Raw genomic sequence first — 25,180 nt, 5'->3', positions numbered from 1 at the left:
CTGCCTCTCCGGGTCCATTAGCAGGAAGCTAGATCAAAAGCAGAGCAGCCGGGACTTGAACCAGGACTCTGATAGGGGATACCAGCATCACGATCAATGGCTTCAAACCTGCACATTAGCCCCAGGGACCAAGTTTTTGAGGCATCACCTGCTGCCTGGCAGGGTGTTTCATTACCAGGAAACTGGACAGGAAATGGAAAAGGGACAGAGACTCAGGCACTCTGGTGTGGCACACAGGCATCCCACACAGCATTATAACCACTGTGCCAAACACCTAACCCTGAGCTGGCTTTTAAAGAAACAGAAATGTGCAAGAGGAAAGGAAACATTTCAGGTGGGCACGTGCAAACCACAAGTCACTGCAGATAGCTGCTGTGCCAGGCGAGGAAGACTGGAGAAAGGCCTCTGATTAGAAGACTAAGGACTCAAGGCCGGCGCCGCGGCTCACTAGGCTAATCCTCCACCTTGCGGCGCCGGCACACCGGGTTCTAGTCCCGGTCGGGGCACCGATCCTGTCCCGGTTGCCCCTCTTCCAGGCCAGCTCTCTGCTGTGGCCCGGGAGTGCAGTGGAGGATGGCCCAGGTCTTTGGGCCCTGCACCCCATGGGAGACCAGGAGAAGCACCTGGCTCCTGCCATCAGATCAGCGCGGTGCGCCGGCCGCAGCGCGCCTACCGCAGCGGCCATTGGAGGGTGAACCAACGGCAAAAAGGAAGACCTTTCTCTCTGTCTCTCTCTCTCACTGTCCACTCTGCCTGTCCAAAAAAAAAAAAAAAAAGACTAAGGACTCAAGGCCGGCACTGTGGCGCAGTGGGTAAAGCCACCACCTGCATTGCCGGCATCCCATATGGGCGCCTGCTGGAGTCCCAGCTGCTCCTCTTCCTATCCAGCTCCCTGCTATGGCCTGGGAAAGCAGTAGAAGATGGCCCAAGTCCTTGGGGCCCTGCACCCACATGGGAGACATGGAAGAAGTTCCTGGCTCCTGGCTTCAGATTGGCACAGCTCCAGCCGTTGCAGCCATCTGGGGAGTGAACCAGCAGATGGAATAGACTCTGTCTCTCTCTGCCTCTCTCTCTCTCCCCCTCTGCCTCTTTGCCTCTCTGTAACTCTGCCTTTCAAATAAATAATCTTTAAAAAAAAGATAAGACTAAAGAATCTCAACCTCAGATATCTCGCAGTTACCAGTTTTGTGGTTTGAGTTGTAGAAAATCACCTTAAGGGTATTGCCTCAGCACCGCTTTTCACATGTTGACATGAAACAGTTCGCAGATGGGTTTCCAGCTGTAAACAGCATTGCTGTGACCTGCCTGCAGTTCCTTGATTACTGTTGAATCCTGTGCTGTGCCCTTATGCAGGACGCGGAGAACGACGGGCCTGAGCCCTCCGACTGGGACAGGTTTGCTGCTGAGGAGTACGAGGCTCTGGTTGCCGAGGAGTCTGCCCAAGCGCAGTTCCAAGAAGGGTGAGTCGCTCTGGCTGCATCTGGGAGCCTCTCCAGCAGGGGCGCCCATGTCAGGATACTTAAACCTCCTTTCATTAGAGACATAACTGGTTTAGCCAACTAACAGTTAAGTGAATGTTTTCCCTGGGAATTCTCTCCTGCCTTCCTCATAACCAGATTCCTTTAATGAAGGCAAACCTTTCACTGGAAACCAAGATCACTGAGTATCACACCACTGCTCCTGTGATGTCAGTAAGCCCTACAGATGAGAGAGGAAGCTACAGCAATGCAATTTCTTTAAAAAAAAGATGATCACATTTAGAACCAATGTCTATCAGGCATGGTTTTGTACATCCAGTGCTGGATAAGAAGTAACTTATGAAATATGACTCAGACATAAAAAAGAATGAAATTCTGTCATTTGCAACAAAATGGATGCAACTGAAAACCATTATACTTGGCAAAATAAGCCAGTCCCAAAAAAATAAATACCATGTTTTCCCTGATCTTGAGTAATTAATAGAGTGCCCAAAAATGCAGTGTATAGGAATGAAATTGACATTTTGAGATTCAATGATTGTTCATGGCCCTGTCTCTACTGTTGAGGAACAGTGTGTTTTTTTTTTTTTATTATTTGTTGAACTATTAGTGTAGGGTTAATTTTATGAGTATAAAGTAAGCTGAAAGTAGATTATTATAAAAATTGAGAAACAGTAAGGGGGAGGGGGAAGGATGGGAGTGTGGGAAGGAGGAGGCGAGGGTGGGAAGTATCACCATGTTCCTCAGTCTGTATATATGAAATATAAGAAATTTGTATACCTTAAACAAAATTTTCAACCCTTAAAAAAAGAAGTAACTTATGCACCTAGTTTATACTAGTCAGGATGAAATTCCTTAAAGGAATCATATTAAGAAATTAGATTATCCAAGAACTTAAGTTTGGAACATTTCAATTTGCTGACTTTTCCATCATCTTCTAGTGACTGATTTAGCAATTCCTCTAATTCTTCCTTAGAAATTGTTTCTCCAAGGCTCTCAATCCTTATCATTAACATAATCTATTCATACAAGATTCAAAGAAACAAAAGAATAAATAGTAAAACCTTTCCTACTACCCAGTTCTCCCCAGAAGCAGCCAGCGTCATTTTCTAGCATAGGCTAACAGACACTCTTCATAGAAATATGCACATACATATACCTCCTTTTCTTTCTTCTCTTACACAAATAGTGTCGTGTAATTCGCTGTCACCTTTTCTCACACTTTATACACGAGATTATTCCACAGATGTGTCTGAGTGATAATTTACAGCTGTGTAGTTTCGCACTGTGTAGTTGGGTCATTATTTTAGTCTTTAGTGATGTATTTCTAATACTTCACTATGAGAGATTAGAGTTGTGCAGCGAATCATTTCATGTTACACCTGTCATTTTATGCATATGTAGGATGAAGCATAACAGGTAAGCATCTAGAAACTAGATATTTGAAAAGAATTTGCAAAAAATATAGTAGGGTTTTAGAGAAGCCAAAAAAAAGTGATACAGATGCCCAGAGCTAACAACAGTCAGGAAGCCATGTCCATTCCTCCACTTGAAGTAACAAGGAGGTGAGACTGTCAGCAGAACCCAAAGAGACAGGGTCATCTGACAGGAAGTGTGACCTTCAGTAATGGGACTCAGCCAGCCTTTGGCAGTGAAGCCAGAGGGAGCAGCTAGAAACAAGACCTAACCTGACATCCTCCAGTGTGCCTACGGGGCCTCCTGCTGGCCTCGAATCAGAAACCGGAAGAGAAGGGGTCAGCTAAGCGTGGACCTGAAGGGATGAAGAAGAGCAGGTCCAGCTAGGAGATACTGACGAGCAGTCCTCCAGACAGAGCACCCTGCCACTGTCTCTCCAGTGGGGTCTACAGCGACGGAGCACCCTGCCACTGTCTCTCCAGTGGGGTCTTCAGCGACGGAGCACCCTGCCACTGTCTCTCCAGTGGGGTCTTCAGCGACGGAGCACCCTGCCACTGTCTCTCCAGTGGGGTCTTCAGCGACGGAGCACCCTGCCACTGTCTCTCCAGTGGGGTCTACAGCGACGGAGCACCCTGCCACTGTCTCTCCAGTGGGGTCTACAGCGACGGAGCACCCTGCCACTGTCTCTCCAGTGGGGTCTTCAGCGACGGAGCACCCTGCCACTGTCTCTCCAGTGGGGTCTACAGCGACGGAGCACCCTGCCACTGTCTCTCCAGTGGGGTCTTCAGCGACGGAGCACCCCGCCACTGTCTCTCCACTGAGGTCTACAGCGACGGAGCACCCTGCCACTGTCTCTCCAGTGGGGTCTACAGCGACAGAGCACCCTGCCACTGTCTCTCCAGTGGGGTCTTCAGCGACGGAGCACCCTGCCACTGTCTCTCCAGTGGGGTCTACAGCGACGGAGCACCCTGCCACTGTCTCTCCAGTGGTGACTCAGCGACTGTATTGAGGGTGCCGAACACACCATCACCAACTACTTTTTTTGATCTGGAGATTATTTAATCTGCTTAGGCACAAAACAGGGGTTTCATTTTTTTACCTCAATGACCTGGAGACTCTTAAAATGGTTGTCTTAAGCATGAGTGCATCAGAAGGGAAGACAGGAGACTGAATTCTCTAGCATGGAGCTTCCATACCAGCAGCGAGGGTTTGTTCATCTTGAGAAATCTGCATTGCTGCAGTGGGGACATGTAGATGTTTGTAACAGTGAAGGACTGGAGAACATGTAAGTACCTGGTAGATTAATGAAGTTGTATCACTTGTGCACAGTGTAATCCCACATAAGCACTGAAATCACTTTGTGGATATGTGTTTGACTTTCATGAAGAAAAAACAGGGACAAAGAAGAATGCTTTGGAAGGGCAACTAAAATATAATAGAAAAGGACAAAAATAGAGTATCCAAAAGAAAACCAGTCCGTTACATGGAAGGGAAACAAAAGGGATCGGATTTACATGTATTAGGCAATAAAATAAATGGAATGGAAAAATATTCAAAAATAATGCAAAAGCTTTGGGAATAAAGGAACACTTGAAGACGAAAGGTCAGAAGTCACAGCATATCCAGGCAATAAATAGTGCTTGGTCTCAGATGCGCACTGCGACTTCAAGGAGGAAGTTAAAGGTTTGCTTTACTCTTTTTATTTTTTAAAAAATACAAATAACCAGACAAGGGGGAGAAAAACCAGCTTTGCTTCCGGTACCTCCACAGTAAAGTTAAACACTGAAGGACATGGAAAACAATGTTTAGAATCTTCCCAGAGGAGGAAACTCCATACCCAGCAGTTTTATATTAACCCAGGATGACACTCAAGAATGAAGACACAGATGGATATTTTTCACATGCAAGAACCAAAAGTGGCTGGCGCTGTGGCTCAATAGGCTACTCCTCCACCTTGCTGCGCCGGCACACCGGGTTCTAGTCCCAGTCGGGGCACTGGATTCTAAGTTAGATAACACACTCTTAAAAACATTATGTTAGGGGCCGGCACAGTGGCACAGTAGGTTAATCCTCCACCTGCGGCACTGACATCCCATATGGGCACTGGTTCTAGTCCCAGTTGCTCCTCTTCTAGTCCAGCTCTCTGCTGTGGCCCAGGAGGGCAGTGGAGGATGGCCCAGGTGCTTGGGCCCCTGCACCCGCATGGGAGACCAGGAAGAAGCACCTGGCTTCTGGCTTCAGATAGGTGCAGCGCCAGCCATGGCGGTCATCTAGGGAGTGAACGAACGGAAGGAAGACCTTTCTCTGCCTCTACCTCTCACTGTCTGTAACTCTACCTCCCAAATAAATTAAATCTTTAAAAAACCACTATGTTAAAGAAGAAACCATGGGGAAATTTAAAATTCTCCTCAATGAGAACAAATGAAAATATATTGAGGGCTTTACAGTGCTGAGAGGAGCACTTACGGCATAGAAAAGTCTAACGTCAGTGATAAAGCTTCTGCATTGAGCTAGAGAAAGAACAAGCAAGTCTCAGAATAAGAAGAAGTAAGAAAGATCAGACTAGAAATCCATGAACCAAAAAATGAGAAGAATTAAACCAAAGGTTGATTCTTTGGAAAGAGGGACAAGGGGAGATAAACCTTGAGCTGAACCCAGCAGGTGAGAGAGGAATGGGAGCGTACATCAACAAAATCAAGAATGAAAGCAGCAGTATCACAGTAGACATACAGAAGTTAAGAGTTATATTATGGATAACTTTATCTCAGTAAATTTCACTTAGATGTAGTGGGACAAAATTCTGTAAAAGCTCAAAATGACTAGAACTAACAAAAATAGAAAATCAGAGTAGATACATCAAGTAAAGACTCTAAATTGTTATTCAAAGTATTCCCCCACATGAAAAGTACAAAGCCAAATGACTTCACTCATGACTTCTGTCAGATATTTAAGGGAAAGGAATACAAATCTCTCATAAATACTTTGAAAAGATAATAGTAGGAAGGAAAACGTTCACTCATTTTCTTTATACAATAGCCAAGTATTACCCTAATAGAAATGAAAAATGTAAACTTTTAAAATATTAGTATATCTAACAACATATAAAAAAGATTCTACACATGACTAAGTAGAATTTATCCCAGAAATGACTTAACATTTAAATTTTTTAAGTTTATTTATTTATTTATTTATTTTTTTGGACAGGCAGAGTTAGACAGTGAGAGAGAGAGACAGAGAGAAAGGTCTTCCTATTTCCGTTGGTTCACCCCCCAAATGGCCGCTATGGTTGGTGTGCTGCACCAATCCGAAGCCAGGAGCCAGGTGCTTCTCCTGGTCTCCCATGCGGGTGCAGGGCCCAAGGACCTGGGCCATCCTCCACTACACTCCTGGGCCACAGCAGAGAGCTGGACTGGAAGAGGAGCAACCGGGACAGAATCTGGCGTCCCAACCGGGACTAGAACCTGGGGTGCCGGCACTGCAGGCGGAGGATTAGCCAAGTGAGCCGCTGCGCCGGCCTGAACATTTGAATTTAACATTAATGTTAAATGCTGACTTAACATTCAAAAATAAATTAATGTGGCCAGCGCCGCAGCTTAACAGGCTAATCCGGCGCCGCAAGGCACACCGAGTTCTAGTCCTGGTCGGGGCACCGGATTCTATCCCTGTTGCCCCTCTTCCAGGCCAGCTCTCTGCTATGGCCCGGGAAGGCAGTGGAGGATGGCCCAAGTCCTTGGGCCCTGCACCCACATGGGAGACCGGGAGAAGCACCTGGCTCCTGGCTTCGGATCAGCTAGATGCGCCGGCCGCAGCGGCCATTGGAGGGTGAACCAACGGCAAAAAGGAAGACCTTTCTCTCTGTGTGTGTGTGTCTCTCTCTAACTATCCATTCTGCCTGTCAAAAAAATAAAATAAAATAAAAATAAAAAAAGAATGTAAAATCACAATAGGATAAAAAAAAAAAAAACCTGCTCATTGATAAAATCCCACATCCATTCACAATATTCACCCAAGTAAGGATAGAAACACACGTCCTCAACAGGATAAAGTGAGTCTCCGGTTAGCATCACACTGTGGTGAAAACTGAATACCTTCCCCTAAGATCAGTAACCAGGCAAGATTGTTTCTACTCTTCACCATTTCTGCTCAACACTGTAACTGGGAGATCCCCTCCAGTACAGTAAGACCAGAATATGGCAGTAACAGCAGCACACTTTGGAAAAAAGTAAAATTTTATTTACAGATGATGTGATCTGTATGTAGAAAACACTGAGAATAGCAGAGGGGCGTGCATTTGACACAGCGGCTTAGCGTGCCACTTGGGATCCCCACCACCTGAAGAGGAGCCCTGGATGACAAAGCTCCTGGCTTAACACGGGCCCAGCTCCCACTGTTGTGGCCACTTAGGGAGTGAACCATGGATGCTCTCCTCCCCACCCTCCCTCTAATTCTGCCATTCAAATAAATAAATATTTTTTTAAAAAAGAGAGAGAGAGGTTTCATATTCTCAATCTCTTCCTATCTCTCTAGGCCTTTCAAATAATAATGTTTAAAAAAAAAATTTGACCGGCGCCGCGGCTCACTAGGCTAATCCTCCGCCTTGCAGCGCTGGCACACTGGGTTCTAGTCCCGGTCGGGGCACCGGATTCTGTCCTGGTTGCCCCTCTTCCAGGCCAGCTCTCTGCTGTGGCCAGGGAGTGCAGTGGAGGATGGCCCAAGTCCTTGGGCCCTGCACCCCATGGGAGACCAGGATAAGCACCTGGCTCCTGCCATCGGATCAGCGCGGTGCGCCGGTCGCAGCGCGCCAACCGCGGCGGCCATTGGAGGGTGAACCAACGGAAAAAGGAAGACCTTTCTCTCTGTCTCTCTCTCTCTGTCCACTCTGCCTGTCAAAAAAAAAAAAAAAAAAATTTAAGACCTAAATGGAGTTAGAAGACTCAGTAGTGTTAAAATGTCATTTCTCCTCCTAAGTGATCTTCAGACCCTAGGCTATAAAAATACCTGCAATTTTTTTTTTTTTTGTAGAAAATAGTAAGCCAAGTCAAATTTATATAGAAATTAAAAGTACCTAGCCAGAGGCCGGCGCCGTGGCTTAACAGGCTAATCCTCCGCCTTGCGGTGCCGGCACACTGGGTTCTAGTCCCGGTCGGGGCACCGGATTATATCCCGGTTGCCCCTCTTCCAGGCCAGCTCTCTGCTATGGCCCGAGAAGGCAGTGGAGGAAGGCCCAAGTCCTTGGGCCCTGCACCCGCATGGGAGACCGGGAGAAGTGCCTGGCTCCTGGCTTCGGATCAGCACAATGCACCAGCCGCAGCGCGCAGGCCGCAGCGGCCATTGGAGGGTGAACCAACGGCAAAAAGGAAGACCTTTCTCTCTCTGTCTCTGTCTCTGTCTCTGTCTCTGTCTCTCTCTCTCTCACTATCCACTCTGCCTGTCAAAAAAAAAAAAAAAAGTACCTAGCCAGAATGCTTTTTAAAAAGAACAAAACTTACTATAAAGCAAGGACTCAGCATTGTTAAGTGTACATGTTAGATCAGTGAAATATTCCAGAAATAGACATATATATGGCCAACTAATTTTCAACCAAAAGGGTATATTTTCAGAAATGATGATGAAATAATTGGATATACATGTGAAAAAAAAAAACCTTGATACATACCTCAAAAAATAACCAAAATGAATCACAGACTGAAATGTAAGAGCTAAAACCATAAGACTTCTAGAATAAAACAGGAAAAATCCTTGTGGCCTTTCTCAGGCAAGAACAGTTTTTAAAATTTGATAAAGTGGTTGCTCTTCAAAAGGTACCATTAAGAAAATGAAAAGACAGACTTGGAGAAAATATTTCCAAAACATTCTGATAAAGGACTCATACCTGAAATATATTTTAAAAAAAAAACTCATACCCAGTTTTTAATGAACAAAATATATGAATAGGCCGGCGCCGCGGCTCAGTAGGCTAATCCTCTGCCTTGCGGCGCAGGCACACCGGGTTCTAGTCCCGGTCGGGGCACCGGATTCTGTCCCAGTTGCCCCTCTTCCAGGCTAGCTCTCTGCTGTGGCCAGGGAGTGCAGTGGAGGATGGCCCAAGTGCTTGGGCCCTGCACCCCATGGGAGACCAGGAGAAGCACCTGGCTCCTGCCATCGGATCAGCGCGGTGCACCGGCCGCAGCGCGCCGGCCGCGGCAGCCATTGGAGGGTGAACCAACAGCAAAGGAAGACCTTTCTCTCTGTCTCTCTCTCTCACTGTCCACTCTGCCTGTCAAAAAAAAAAAATATATATATATATGTATATATGAATAAACACTTCATTACATAAGAAACACAAATAACAAATCAGTATGTGAAAAAATGCTCTATATCATACAAATTATAACCATAACGAAATATACTACACAGCTCCTGGGACAACTAAAGTCAGCACTTGGCAATGATGTGAAGAGACTAGAACCTTGGTTATGTAAAAATATACAGCTTCTTTTGAGAAGTTTGGCTGTTTCTTAGGAAATTTAACATATACTAACCATATGATTCAGGAATTCCGCTCCCGAAATTCTACCCAGGAAAAATGTTCACCCAGAGATGTGGGCAGGAATGTTCAAAGCAGAATTATCCTTAACAGCCCCAAACAAGAAGTAGTGTAGATGTCCATCAAGCTGGGGGACTTCCACTCAGCAGCAAATTAACAAACTCCTGATAAATACAACGCAGACAAATATCTAAATAAGCAACCTAAAGCCAAACAGAAAAGTATATACTGGAAGCAGCACTGGGTAGAAACAGCTCGCACTTGCTGCACCACGCAGGGAGACGACCACTTCTAGACGCTGCTGGTGCAAACGTATTGGTCCAGTGCCCTGAGAAGTCATGTGGCCGCACACAGCCACAACCTCGGTGTAGGCCTCTGACTCCCTAATTCTGATTCTGGGATGCATCATAATCAGAAAGTCAGAGCTGCTCTCTCCACATTAGTATTTTTTTTTTTAATAAAAAAACCACAAATGTGTTAATAGAATGGCTAAGTAAGTCATGGTATGTTTATGTCATAAGATGCAGACATTTAAAAGTGCTTAAAAATTTCATAGATCACGGTTACAAAACTCTGGGCTGTGGGATTTCAAGTAATTGGGTTTTTTAATACCGTTCTATAATATATAAGGTTCACATAATTAGCTGTATTGCTTTAATAAAGATTATTCTCCTTCACCTATGTACATAATAAATGTTCACTGCATGAAAGTTAATACACAAAAATCTTCACCTAAAAGCCTTTACCCAGAGATAGCCTGTCCTAGCGCTTTGGAATTTATCCTTCTGGATATTTCTGTGCAGACAGATAATCTGTTTTACAAAGATGGAATTAGATTGTTTTCTAACCTGCTCTAGAGGGAGGAGAAAGGAGATAGCTAGTCTAAACACAGGTACGTTTAGCTAAAAACAAAAGCCTGATGGCAGCCAAAGAATAAACAAGTGGCTCCAGCAGAAGTCTGTTCCAAGTTGTGGCACAGAGAAGGTGCCCGTGTGTATGGAGGGCGGAGGAAGAGGAGCAGCAGCAGGAGGCAGAGGGTGCAGACAGTACAGGGTGGGGTCACAGGAGGAGATGCAGGGACCAGCTGTGGTGAAATTCGACCAGTGCACACGAGAGGCTCTTGCTGGGCACCCCTCTTCTCATATTATGGGAGATAAGACAAGACCTACACAGAACACATGTGGGTGATAAGGTCCCATGGGGGAAGAGGCTTTCAACAGCCCCAGCCTGTGGAGTGTACACCAGAATGTCAGCAGAGGAAACCAAAGGCCCATTTCCAGGAGTAATACCTGCCCGGCTGGTTCAAAGCAAGGCCAGATCCCAGACCCAAGGCTTCATCTTAAGAGGAGTTACAGATAAGCCAGAGTGAGTGAAACTGTCACACAGAAATTGCCAGCCTGTCATATTAGAAAGGGAGGCAGTGTAGGTACGATGGAAAGAGCAGAGACTTAGGAACCAGACAGATCTGGTGCATGCACCAGCTGGGCAGGTTACCTGACTCCTGAGGTTCAGTTTCAGAAAATACTAGTAACTACCTTCCAAGGTAGTTGTGAGAATCTGAGATAACTCATGTAAACACCTGGCACACAGCTACTGACAATGGTAGCTATTACTACTCCCTTAGAGAAAAGAAGCAACATGTAACAGCAAGGTCAAGAGCATGAAATTTGGAGTTAGATTAAAATCCTTGGGCTCTCACTGGCTGTGAGATCCCAGTCGTCCAAGCCTCAGCATGCCCCTGTACAGTGAGGGTAGCACCTGCCACACCATGCTGTTTTAGGGATTAAGTAAAATGATGTGTGTGATATAAAGCCCTTAGGCATAGTGACTATCATCAGTAAATGCTAGCTGTTTATCACCACCATTTCTGTGACCTTAGCCACAGCACCTAACTCCCGGAACTAGAGTTTAATCAGCCATAACATTAGCAGTCCCTTACACCTTTTCATTCCTAGGGCAAAGTGCCAGGCACCCAGATGTCTTCTGTATGACTGTCAGGATTGCACTGAGAATCAGAGATAACGTATCTAACAGTGGCTTGCATTTCAGTGCCCCAAGAAATGGAAGTATTTGTCTTGCCATTGTGGACTTTTCAAGGGCAAGGAACCTTTTCTTTGTCTTGTAACCCCAGCACCTGGGGAACTTTTGGGACTGCTGGAAGTCCGCAGTGAGAATGCTCCAGAAGACAGCCAACAGCCACCCTCACTGCCAAGGTATCTGCAGGATCCCAGAAGTGACCCTCCACAAACAACTCAAAATTCTCCATCTACTTGACCAGCTGACGACATAGCAGCCTGTGTGCCAAGTGCTTGTAATCGGGGGATTCGAGGCTGGTACTTGAAGTAATGCTTTCCGGTCTCAGGTGCAAGGCCCTCCAAGCAGGAGGCAGTAGACATCCAGCCTCAGTCACAAATGCCCCCTGGGGAAATCAGAAAGCCAGGGGGCCAGTACTTACCCCTGCTGAACTCAAGGGGTCACCTATACAAAGATGACAAGTTATGATACCATATTTATTTACAATTATCATTCTTATGGCTTCTACAATAGTTGAAAATGCCATAAGAATTTGATATTATGCAAGCTAAAGGGTATGACTGTCTTTAAGAAACAGATGCGCATGGCCAGCACCATGGCTCACTAGGCTAATCCTCGCCTGCATCGCTGGCACCCCAGGTTGTAGTCCCAGGTGGGGCGGCGCCGGATTCTGTCCCGGTTACTCCTCTTCCAGCCAGCTCTCTGCTGGTTGCCCGGGAGGGCAGTGGAGGATGGCCCAAGTGCTTGGGCCCCTGCACCCACTTGGGAGACCAGGAGGAAGCACCTGGCTCCTGGCTTCGGATCGGCCCAGTGCCGGCCGTAGCGGCCATCAAGGGAGTGTACCAACGGAAGGAAGACCTTTCTCCCTGTCTCTCTCTCTAACTCTGCCTGTCAAAAAAAAAAAAAAAAAAGGAAGCAGATGTGCAGTAATCAAACAAGCTTTGCTGCAAATCTGCTACTTGACTACTTGAGGCCTTTACATTAAGTCCTTTCACATTATCCTCAAAATGCCTTCTCACACAGTATTTAGTATTTCACCAACAGCTTTACATTTGAAGAAACCCATTAAACTTTTTTTTTTTTAAATTCAGGGGGGTCTTTATTCATTTAGTAGAAAAATGTAGGCTTGCAGCAAAATTGGAAAATATAGAAAAATAAAACCACCCTTGGCTCAGTGATCCAGAGATAACCATTGTTTACACTGTAGTCTATTTTTTTTTATTCTAAATGTTACTAGTGTGTCTAAAACATGACTTTTAATGCTTCAGGGTGTTCTAAGCAGTAACTCACATGCATTTTCTCCTGTCACTTGACGTTCAGGTAATTCAGAATCGATTTTTACTGAATATAGTTAAAGGCAGCTTTTCCCTTTATATCAAGCATAAACATATGTGAGTTACTCTTTCTAAGACATCTACATTTACTCCCATCAGCACCGGAAAATCAAGCACTGTAGATAAAGGCAGCCACCCAGAAAGCCACCAGAGCAGTTGCCCAAGACTGGAGCTGCTAACAGAGGTTGTCCAAAGCCTGACCACTCTCAGCTGAGGTAGGAGCATTTAGCAGGACAGCCAGGGACACCATGCAGGTAGGAGGGGTTCATGTGGTGTATATTGGATTACTGGGGTGGGGGAAGAAAGAGAATAATAGACTTTGAATCATTTTTGTACCATGCTGAATAAACAGAGCCTTTATATGGACCTGCAGTTAATATTTTATTTTGCATATGCAACCAAAGAAATCAAAGGCCAAATTTACTTCAACAGATAATATTTACTGTTACCGACTCTTGGGACTGTACTTAATAAAAAGGAATGAAAATGTCACTCTCCCATCAAGTCTATAAGGATATACTTAGCCAAACTTGTGTATGTCCTTCACATCACGAGGAATAAGAATGTTGGGTGGCGACTCCAGGAAACTTTGAAAGAGGTACCCAGCCATCAAAATGCAGTGAGCTCAGCTTGCCAGGCCAGGGGAGTATGTGGTGTGCAGTAGGGAACTTCATCAAGAGTTGACAAAAGATTTTCTAGTTCCTCAATGAGTTGGGGAAATTCAGTGAAACAAATACCAAACTTCCAAAATATTTCATTTAATCCATTTTATATAAATGGTTTAGGCTATGTTTCTAGAAATATAAAATTCACATCTTTTTCCTTTTTATTTAACAGATAGAGTTAGAGAGAGAGACGGAGAGAAAGGTCTTCCTTCCGTTGGTTCACCCCCCAAAATGGCTGCTACGGCCTGAGCTACGCTGATCCAAAGCCAGGAGCCAGGTGCTTCTCCTGGTCTCTCATGGGGTGCAGGGCCCAAGGACCTGGGCCATCCTCCACTGCACTCCCTGGCCACAGAGAGCTGGCCTGGAAGAGGAGCAACCGGGACAGAATCCGGCGCCCTGATCAGGACTAGAACCCGGTGTGCTGGCACCAAAGGCAGAGGATTAGCCTAGTGAGCTGCGGCGCCGGCCCCACACCTATTTCTAAACAGCATTATAGCCACCTTACGTCTTGGATTTCCCCAGACAAGCCCTAAATTAAATAGTGTATCCCTCTGCTTCTGTAAAGTTAGGATCACAGAAATAAGACTAAAACCACAACTACCAGAACATACCCAGAAACTGTGCGCAGCCCTTCATCAGCCTAGGTTTCTGCCAGTCACTGTCTGTTCTTGCCAGTTACTAACGTGCATCCCCGCAATCTGCAGAACCACCCTTCTCATGTGTCCAGAAACTGCTCACCAGAAAGGGAAAACTTAACGAGGGAAAGAGGTCTCTCAAGGCAGTGGTGGTGCTGGCAAGATGGCAAGATTACAAGAGCCATTATTTTCTTCATGCTAACAACACAGTATTAAGAAATTTGTTCCCAATCTGCTATGATTTGTAGTCAGTGCTGCTTTAATACTCGGACTCCTCTGCTCACTCAAAAATGGCCAGGTAACACCTCATAAAATAATCATTAGAGGCGGCCACTTGGCAGTCAGTTAACATTCTCTTCTTGTGCTCAAGAATTCCAGGAGAGTATTACAGGTGAAGGCCCTCACAGATCTGATTTCAGTGGCTCCGACTCCTGCACCTCACCATGTTACTGGCTCCACCCATCCACAAGGTCTACACTGCTTAACAAGAGCATTAAGGCATCACTTTTCACTCAGCAGTTCACTTTGAGTGCCTAGTGCCAGTCACTATACCAAAGGAAATTACTGGGTTAAATGGACACTATAGACGTGTAATTATATATTATGAATTATGAAAGAAACAAGGATGTATCAAAACTAGAAAGTTGCAACTTAATATTGAGGAAAGAATTTCATAAGGAGGTGATCAAACCTAAAGGTTAAAAAGAATAATCATGGGGAAAATGGAGTAAAAATATCCTAGGCAAAGGGAAAAGTGAGTGCAGTGGTTTCAGAGCCAGGAACCATCGTGTTGGAGAATTTGAAAAACTTGGTGTAGCTAAAGCATAGTGAGCAAGAGTGGAGTGTGGTTGGAAAGTTTAGCAGAGAACATATCATGTAGGGCCTGGGGAAGCTACTGAAAAAAGTTAAAACAAGAAAGGGGAGAAGGGAAGAGGAAATTGAGATAACCAACCAGGTTTCTGGCTCCAAGTGTTAAATGATGAGGTCATTAACTCAAATGATCAAACCCAGCATGGAACCTTAATCTGACTCCAAAGCCCATGTTCTGTGGATAAATCACTTAACCACTATTTCTCTTAAGGCTGCTTGTGTTGGGAGAAGGGGCTGGGTCAGTCTTTTCCACTGCTGTCCTAGCATTTGGCTCATGCTTAGGAACAGTTATTTACCGGATGAGTCCCACTTCAGGTAACTCCTTGAAACCATACCTTATTCTCAGATATGCAGTGTAGTACTTAAGAGACTGAAAGCTTCAAACACCAAATTAAGAGTACCACGAGGTGGAAAATGTCTTCCACTTCCACAGGAAATAAGCAGCAAGTGTCTGATAATACACTACTAGAATTAACTAAAACTTTTGTTCCCAAAAATAAACACACTTCAATCACTTCACTCACTGAAGCAAATTTCCCTCCTTACCTAGCATTCACTGTTCCACTGAGGCCTCAGAGACATGAGAAAACAAATTAGGAATTAACTGGAATATTTTTATAGAAGTATTTACATGACAGTATCACGAGACAGGGAACAATTTTCCAAACATCAGGGAAGCTTAATCTTCTCTAATATCTATTCAACTAATGTTTTAGAGAGGTGGCCCTTTATCATAGCAGGTTAGATCACCACCTGCAATGTCTGCTTCCCATACTGGAATGCCTAGTTCAAGACCCAGCTACTCTGCCTTTGAGCCACCTTCCTGCCGGTGCTGGTGCACACCCTGGGTGGCAGCAGGTGATGGCTCAAATACCTGTCTCCCTGCCGCCCACCTGGAAGACTCAGATTGTTCTGTGCTCTTGCCTTCAGGCTGCCAAGCCCTGGCTTGAGTGCATCTGAGGAGTGAACCAGCAGATGGAAGATCTGTTTCTCTTTCTGGCTTTCAAACAAAATGAAAATAAATTTTAAAAACCAGTTTAATGCTGTAGAAACTCACATAGAAGGTGGGCCGTGCAAAGGGTGAGCAAGGTTAAGCTAGTGATGTCAGACATTGTAACTGATATTAGTAAATGAGCACGTTTATTTTTCTCAGTTCAGATGTAGCTGGAGAATATGCGCTGTCCATAGTGCATTAAGCCACCAGCATCCCAGCGGTTCACTTCCGATCCAATTCCCTGCTAGTATGACTGGGGAAATAGTGGAAAATGGCCCAAGTACCTGAGTTCCTGCACACACATGGGAGATCCAGAAAAGGCTCTGGCCTGGCCCAGCTCCGGGCCATTGCAGCATTTGGGGAGTGAACCAGCAGATGGAAGATCTCTAACTCTGCCTTTCAAATAAAAATAAACCTTAAAAAAAAAAAAAAAAAAAAACCCTCAAACGACTATCAATCAAAAGAGAAACTTTTTATTTGACAGAGTTATAGAGAGATAGAGAAAGGTCTTCCGTTGGTTCACTCCCCAAATGGCCACCACGGCCGGCACTGCGCCGATCCGAAGCCAGGAGCCAGGTGCCTCCTCCCGATCTCCCATGCAGGTGCAGGACCCAAGCACTTGGGCCATCCTCCACTGCACTCCCAGGCCACAGCAGAGAGCTGGACTGGAAGAGGAGCAACCGGGACTAGAACCTGGCACCCATATGGGATGCCAGAGCTGCAGGTGGAGGATTAACCAAGTGAGCCACGGCACCGGCCCCAAAAAAACTGTTTTGCCATCTCTGCCTAAAGCAAACCTCAGGAGTAGCCAGGAAGACAGTGTAAGGAATGAGAAAAACGTTTTCTAGATTGTTGGCAGCTCAGCTGTGTATAGCTACTGTTCAACAACTGAGGGGAACCTTAAGAAGCTGGCCTTCTGGCTCCGGTTTGCCAGATTTCTACCCAAATGTGAAAACCTTGTAAAAACAAAAATCAGTAACTTTTGCTTTGTTCTTTCAGCTCCTTTGAAGATTATGAAACAGATGAACCTGCCTCTCCATCTGATTTTGGAAACAAAGGCAATAAAATAACCTCAAGCCTTTCAGAGAAATGTGGAAAGCTACAGTCAGTGGATGAAGAGTAGCTGCCAATATCTACATAAATGGAAGATGTGTATTTTAAGTATTTTTTCCTAGTGGATTCTCTATTTGCATACTGCTTTTGAAAGGCTTGGAGAATGCACATCTGCACTAGGAACTTTCAAACGTTTTTAAGCAGTAAATCTAGATGCACACTCAACTTAGGAGGCTCCTCTAGTTTGCCTCAAACCTCTTGCAGAGCTTTTCCTTGGAAGCAAGTATCACATACTGTCACCTTCCAAAGTCTGCGGATCAGCACTCTACACCCCTGAATGTACCAAGATCTCTTAGGGACAGTGCCAACCACAGAAGTTGCCTCGTGTTGGCCAGCATCCCTGAGGCCCCTCGGGGCTCCTATGGAGCCTAGAAGATACCTTCATTTGCAGAAAACTTGAGTCAGAATATTCTGGAACTTGAAAACTTAAGGGCCTCCAGAATTGAATCAGCCCTAGTAATGAAAGCACTGCCAAAACATCTCAGAGACCTCTTCTAATTATGTATACTGGAGTTCAGAGATCTTGAACTTAACCTGGTATAATGTAATTTTACAATGACCTGCCAAACTGCTAGTCACTTTACATCCTCAGGTATTGTAACCACTGGGCCTTCCAACTGGCTGACAAGCTCTGCCCCTCCCCAACCTAACTCTGCATCTTATATAAAATCTCAAAACTTCTCAAATGAAGACAGTACAGAATTTGACTCATACTTGAAGAAAAAAAAAGTGCTTTGAATTGAACATTTGTAGAGAACTATTGAATGATTTGTTACTCTCCAAATCCATTGATGCCCCATCTATACTTCCTATCAGAAGGCCTACTTCAAGACTTACTGCGATAATGAAATACTTTTTTATGAAAAGTTCTTACCATACTCTTTTCTTCACTGAGTATTAGACGAGGACAAGAGTACAAGCCTTTACCTAAACATTATTCCTTTCTATTCAAAATACTTCGACCACCTCAATATTTACCATAAAAATCAAAGAAAATAATGGTATATCCCCAAAAAGAGAAAGCTGTTGTTTACTATTGCGGTGGTTGTGTTCAATACAGAATCCTACGTTTTCTTCAGCAGGCCACAGTGCAACCAAATCCTACAATATCCTTGGGGGGGAAAAAAACCCTGAAATTTCAAAAAGGATGGACAGAAACCAGCCACCAAGCAACTTTTTAACATTCACCTCTATTAACTTCTCCCCTGCATTCTTTTTTAACTAGTCTTCAAAGTGTCAGAATAGCTTCTCTTCCCACATCAACCTTTGGTCCCTTTGCTGGTGGTAAAAGCCAAGCATTGAAATAATCAAACCTTAGGGCATGGTGGACATAAAGTAGGAGAGAGGAAAACATAGGAAATGGACATCACTTCACGCAGTAAGGGAGTTAGCAATCCTGCCTGTCACAGGGTCCTCTCACTGCCCTGTTACTTTACCTTCATGATTAAAACGGATCTTCTATTTTAACTATAATAGAACGTGGAACTATACAACTATTTAACAGTTCACCCAGAAGAATGAAAAGCTTAAATATGACTGAATGTTTAGGAAACATTAAATGCAATCTAAACATACTAATTAACAGATTTATATAGTAACATGAAATTTACCAATTCCATCCAGCCTTTACCAGGAAAGGAAAGCAACTATTTATTTTTAATTTCAGATAAAAATACAAAAAAGGTAATACTTTTAAATAACAGATTTTAAAAGTTTTATTACTCAAAATGATCTAAACTATTTCTAAAACTTACAAAAAAGTAAAAATGCAAGTCAATTTCACAATATACATTTTTTAACCATTTGGGTTTGGGGGATTTTATGTTTTTACCTTATTTCTTCTTACTGAAGTTCTCTTTGCTTCACTTTGGTCAGTGTTTGGTTTTAAAAGTCTGTTATTATTTTTTAAAGTACAGCTATTAATACTACAAGATAGACTAATTTGGGTTGCCCAAATTATAACATACTCAGTAACTGTAAGAATGTGTTTCATCGTACTCCTTTCTTAGAGCTGAATGCAAAGAATGTGAATTCTGAACTACAATATATATTTGACCTTCTGGTAAAGATCATGCTAAATATAACCCACCAAACTGGAAATTTCAAGTTGTTACATTATCCCTGGCCCCTTGATTAAAGGTAAGTTGAGGGTTATCTTAATGTTATCCAATGAAAAATCAGTTTCATAGTGATAATCAAACTAATAAAATTCCATGTATTTCCCTTGCATTTTACATGCCACCACTGTGTACCACAAACAGTGTATTTATAAAACTTCAGTCCGATCAAATGAAATATATCATTTGCTCAGCTTTTGGAAATGTTAAGGTGTGCTTGAGTGAAGACTGCATGAACTGTTTTTCCCTTTTTGCAAAACTAAATAAACTTGTTAAATATGAATCACATTCACTAAGATAATCACTATATACTTATGGTTTTAATTACATCTGCAACACATTTCTGTATCTGAAAGAGTAACATTGCAGACAAGCTTGAGGTTAAAACATTTTTTGAACCCCTGGGAAAACTATAAACAAAGATCTGTTGGAAGGACAGTATCTTAAAGCAAAAAGTGATTTATTTCCTTTGGCAAAAGGGAGCAGGGTTGGGGGATGTGGGATTCACAGGATAAAAGGGGACTTCAGTAGTATCTATAATTACTTTAAATGAATGTGTAATTGTGTGTTATTAAATACTTAGAATATTTTAAGAGGGAGAAAAGCATAAAACACCATCCACATATTAGAATTAGACACTATACTTTGAACTTAGTATTTTCTAAAGCATTCTGTGTTACCTGCAATATGGGAAAGGACAGTTAATTTTTTGTTTGTTGTAAAAAACTTTCTTTTCAGAAAAATGATGAATTGTTTTAAGCAAAACTAGGAACACAACCAAAATAAAAAGACTTTCTATCCCAGGAATATACCACCCAACTATATGGAAATGTAGACGTGATGAAGCTAATTAAAAAGATAAATCATCAGTTCTAAGATCACCTACCGTAAAAGGTCATCTGGCCACTTATATTAATAACAAAGACTCAAAATAACATTAAAGACGTGCCCCATTAAATGCTGTTCTTGTCTTGGTGGTTTCACACCCTGAAGAAGTAAATCCAGTTACTTCAGTAATGCTATCAATCACTCCCAGATTACCCATTGGTCAGCATTCTTAAATAACTTGTGGTATAAAGAGAAACAGTAAAAAAGTCAAAGCACCATAATTAATTATTCTTCCCCAAATTAATACAGACCAGAGCATGCTATCCCAAACTCCTCAGTATTCTACAACATAGAATTAGAAAACTATCATTTATTGATAGATTTAAAGTGTAATACAGGTTTCCAAAAATGTGGCAGTGAGAATACCAGCATAAAAAAGAGAAACTTGTGCTAAAAACAACCTGAATTCATCATTGGCAATATTACATAACAATCGAGGCCCTCACATACTAATAATTTCCACTTTGTCTATATTGCCAACCTCCCATGCATCAAAAAAACACAAAACTAAGAGTATCAAACCTGGGAAGCAATAAAGTACTCTATGAATTTTAAGATCATAATATTAGGAAGGTTTGGGAGATTTGCAAAATATACCCTAATCATCCATGTGTACAATCTCATTTCTAGTCATTTTTGCAGTGATCATTAGTGAAGAAAGAACAGATTTACAAGTTTATATAGCAGGGTATCTGGTTGACACAAAATTGTTACAAACTTTTAGGTAAATACATGTTTCATAAGACACTGCTAACACTTAAAAGGAATTAAATAAAATTCCAAAACTTGGAAAGCAAATAAAGACAAGACAACTAAGAAGCATTTTCCACCATTTACTCTTGTTATCAAAAATAGTTCAACTCTTCTTGCAAAACAAAAACAAAATAGTACATACTGGACACATACATCACATTTTTCTTCCTATGGCTTTAGCCCACCCCCACCCCACCAAAAAAGAGACCAAGAAAAAAAAAAAGCCCAACAACAACAACAAAAACAATTCTACCTGACCACATTCACAGAAAATGACACCAGGATACACTACAAAACAGAAGGAGGTGTCATCTGCTCTGTGTCCAAAAGTTTCTTCTCCATGTCTTGTACTAGGCGAGTAACCATCATTGAACATGCTGTGTGCCAAATCAAAACAGAACTTCAACATATGTCAGATCTCACTAAAGATGGTGAACGTAGTAGAAATGGGAACTTTTCCAGCAGTATTTTTCTTTAAATAAGTACTGTCAAAGCAGCAACTCTTCTTTCAAAAATTCACAAGGTTATTTTTTTACACCTAGCCAGTCCTTGTTTTACTTGGGCTGTGCTCTTTCAAGCAACTGACTAGATTTCCCTTCAACAGAATGTTTGTGACTCACTTATCTTCCCATAAAAAAGGGAAGGCGTGCATTTAAACTGAAACATAGTTTGTGCTTTACATGCAAAAGAGCATTCTAAAGAAAATCTAGTTTCAAACATACCTAAATGCACAGGCTTCATAAAAAGGCATTTTTATTAGGCCTCAATAAAGAAGCCTTCATAATGAATAGCACCCTAAAAAAAATAGGAGCATATTCAAAATAAAAAGTCTGTGGCAAATAAACTATTAGATGGGAGGGGGGAATCAAAAGTGGCCAATGGCAATACGTATAATATATAAATCTGGGTAAATTTGGGGGCATTATTCCAAAATTATTTTAAATAAATCCCAATTTCTAAATAACACCTTTTTATAATTTAAAAAACTCTGTCATATAATATAGTCTAAACTCAAATACTTTCAGAATAAAAACTGCTCTTCTCTACTTCATTTATCCAATTAGAACATTGCTCAAAGTGAAGAAAGGATTTAGGATTTTTCACTAGAAATGAGTCAGACATAACTAAAAAGGAAGCTAAACTCAGAAGAGTTTGTAGCATCAACAGCTGAACATTTGTAGTCTGACAGAATTTCAGTCTTTTAAAAGATTTCTTAAGCATTCTAATGAGGGGCAAATTTTCTTTCATAATACTGCTGATTTAAGAACTGCTACATACACCGGTAGCCAATTTTCATGATCAGAAATGGTATTATGTCAGCAAAAAGGTTGAGCTGGACACATCAGCTTTTCAACAGGAGAAACGTCAATGTGGCGTCTGAAGGCAGCACTGAGTCTCCTGAACAAACTAATGGCTACTTTTCCACAAAAAATTAGCACAATCTTTATGAACTGACTAGATACCACTTCCTTACATTTAATCATAAACTTTGATTATGCACAAAGCATGACCATAAACAATGAGGTTAATGTTATTTTCCTTGCCAAAGTTCATTTTGTATAAATCAGTTGCATCAGCATTTGTTCTCAAACTATGAGGTTCTGTAAGAACTAAGGACATATAGTTGTAGGGTTACTCCTCCATTATCTGCAAACTATTTCCCCGACACTAACACATATAACTTAGCAATGAAAACACTTGATACAAGTGATCTATATGCAGGAGCTCCGGCAAGTTAAACCAACAGAACCATAGCTGCCGTAAAACTGTAGCTATTTGCCTACCAGAGGTAGGTTTAAAGACCCACTGATTTAACAGTCGAATCTCATGTCTATAGCTTCATCCAAACTTTTATCATCATGTGTACTGGCAGCTAAAAACGTCGTTACTGGGGACCCTGTGACATTAATTACACTGGTGCTGGTACTAGCGTTACGCACAGCAATGCTAGTCACATTAATGCCCAAAGTGAGCCTGGTCTGCTCCAAGGCCTTTTCTGGCACAGCAAATGCCTCCAGCTTCTTCTCCCCATTGGCCATATAGGAGTTTTGGCAGCCACGACATATACAATCTAAGCAGGCTTTGCGGTTAGAGTAGCAAGGGCAGCGTTGGCCGCGACATGTAAGAACACTTGGATTCTGAGTAGCACGCCCACATTTACACCCTTTCTTTTCCTGGGGTTTTTTGTACACAGTCTTGGTAGGACTTCCTGGCATAAAATGATGACTAGGAATCTTTTCCTTTACTGCTTTGTCTTTTTTAAGAATTCCTGGCTTGGTTTTAGAGTGAGATTTCTTGGATCCATGTTCATGACTCTTTTTCATGCTTTTAGTAGATAAAAGTACAGTTTTGCTGATTTTGGGTGTCGTGCCTCCATTGGGAACAGTTGCTATAGGCTGAAGAGAAATTTTGCTCTCCCGTTTCACCGTCACGGGAGCAGATGCTCCCAATGTTGGGCCTCGAATAATGGTAGAAATTGGAAGTGGCTGAACTTTCTCACTGTCGCTTTCTGATCTGGATCGTTTTCTGTTCAATTTTGCTACCTTCGGAGTTGCTGCTGTACATGATAACCCATGAAGTGCAGGACTGGTGGACATAAAAACATTATGGCTAAGAGACTGGGAAGAAAGCTGCAAAAAAGGTCCATTGGATACAGTGGCTTCCAAGTTCGGCTGCAGATTTGGGCAACAAACCTCTGTATTTGAAACAGTTTCTAAGCTGCGGAGTACTTCCTCAACACTCAGTAAGAGAGAGTCGCCAGGTTTTATATCTTCACTGAAACTGCAGATATCAATGCCTGTGGAGCATAAGTCAGTGGCCACTGTGTCACAGACAGGTGGCAGGCTATCAGACAGATCCTCAGTTTTTATATCAACAGTGTTACACACATCAATTGTATTTGAATGTTCAGGTGAAGGAATATTTATACCAAATCTATCTATTGAAAGCCCATTATAAGTAGGCAAACCATTGATAACAGAACTTCCAATAGCAATGCTGAGGGTACTTTCAGACATTGGAGATAAACTAGCTTGAGGATCAGCCGTGGGTTCTGAAGTTGACGGTAAAGGGGAATGTGTCAAACACAAAGTAAAGGATGAATCGGAGGGTTTTTCTGTCTCCTCACAAAACAATGATCCATCATTAAGCAAAGCCAAAATATCAGAAGAACAGTCAACTGCTTCTATTATATCTCGTGCCAATGTAGTCTGTGTTATATATTCGCAGAGTTTTTTGTAGCAGTTCACTAGGATGCTTAACTGCTTGTTTTCCTCAAACTGCTCATAGTCTTTGCACCAGCTACACGAAGGCTTCATCATCATTTTCTTGCCTTTGCAAGTTTTGCAGACATAGTGTTGGCAAGTGGAGTTGGTAGGTGCAATAGGATCTTGTAGCAAATGTCCTAAAGGGAAGAAGAGGAAAGCAAATATTTTAGTAAAATAAATTTAGGGTTTCATGTTACTGGAATTCAGATGATATTAATCCATCAAAATTGATGGTTTTAACTCACCAGACCAGATAACAAAAATTATCATCTTACAAAAACAGAAAAATACTTATTAGCTCTATTTCCACATCATATTTCCCCCTTGCTTTATCTTGAACCATAATCTCCCTTGATTCTGAATCTGTCCCCCCAAATTTTATGTTCTGGTCCACATTCTTCTCCAAAAGCACAAACTAAGCCTAAAGCCCTTGGATCCTCACCCTGACAACATGGTAATGCTACAACATATTGACAAAACCATACTATTTTGTGCTAGACACTGAGAACACAGTAAGAGCAAAAGAGACTCAATGCCTGCTTTCATAAAATAGTCTTGAGGACATTAATCCATTGATACAACAGCATCCCTTAAAAAATACATGATTTAAACTAATTCTTACTGTATGTATAATAATCATAAACTCTAAGGAAAAGGTCAACATATAATTACAATGGAAAACAAGCAGCTCCTTTGTTAAAAGAAAAAAACAGAAGTACTACCTAACTCAAATTCTTCTACAAAACAAGAAAAATTCAAAATGGAAACAAAATTATATTTAAATTCATTAAAGGGAAAAAGAACAGTGCCTAATACTGGGCTGCAATTTTTTTCACTGTTACTCCAGAAAGATGGAACAAGTTCTTCCATCCATTGATTCAATCTCCAAATACCAGCAACAACCAGGGTTGAACCAGGCTAAATCTAGGTGACCAGAACTCCATCTAGATATCCCAACTGGGTGGCAGGGACCCAAGTCCTTGAGCCATCACCTGTTTTGGTGTGCATTAGTAGGAAGCTCATTCAGAACTAGAGTAGCCAGGACTGGAACCAAGCACTCAGATACAGGATGTAGGCATCCCAAGTGGCAG

The 25,180-nt window shown here is 42.5% G+C and overlaps 2 protein-coding genes across 5 annotated transcripts in view; one reads left to right on the top strand and one right to left on the bottom strand.

The window, feature by feature from the left end:
• The window catches only part of PPP2R3A (protein phosphatase 2 regulatory subunit B''alpha), a 212,665-nt gene extending 194,730 nt beyond the window's left edge, over positions 1 to 17,935 (top strand). For 3 of the 4 annotated variants that reach the window (XM_062214313.1, XM_062214300.1, XM_062214319.1), the window contains 2 exons: positions 1,354 to 1,460; positions 16,952 to 17,935. In XM_062214313.1, coding sequence (XP_062070297.1) covers positions 1,354 to 1,460; positions 16,952 to 17,075 — 231 coding nt within the window. In that variant the 3' untranslated portion in view covers positions 17,076 to 17,935. Of the gene's footprint in view, positions 1 to 1,353; positions 1,461 to 12,887; positions 13,018 to 16,951 lie in introns of those variants that run through there. The other variant, XM_062214306.1, reaches the window with a different exon arrangement.
• A 2,425-nt stretch (positions 17,936 to 20,360) lies between these two features.
• Positions 20,361 to 25,180, bottom strand: part of MSL2 (MSL complex subunit 2) — a 37,324-nt gene continuing 32,504 nt past the window's right edge. Inside the window, exon 3 of the mRNA XM_062214331.1 lies at positions 20,361 to 24,226. Coding sequence (XP_062070315.1) covers positions 22,635 to 24,226 — 1,592 coding nt within the window. The 3' untranslated portion in view covers positions 20,361 to 22,634. The remainder of the gene's footprint in view (positions 24,227 to 25,180) is intronic.

The sequence above is a fragment of the Lepus europaeus genome, chromosome 2 (assembly GCF_033115175.1).
Source record: "Lepus europaeus isolate LE1 chromosome 2, mLepTim1.pri, whole genome shotgun sequence".
NCBI lineage: Eukaryota > Metazoa > Chordata > Mammalia > Lagomorpha > Leporidae > Lepus > Lepus europaeus.
This window is presented reverse-complemented; position numbering and strand designations above follow the sequence as displayed.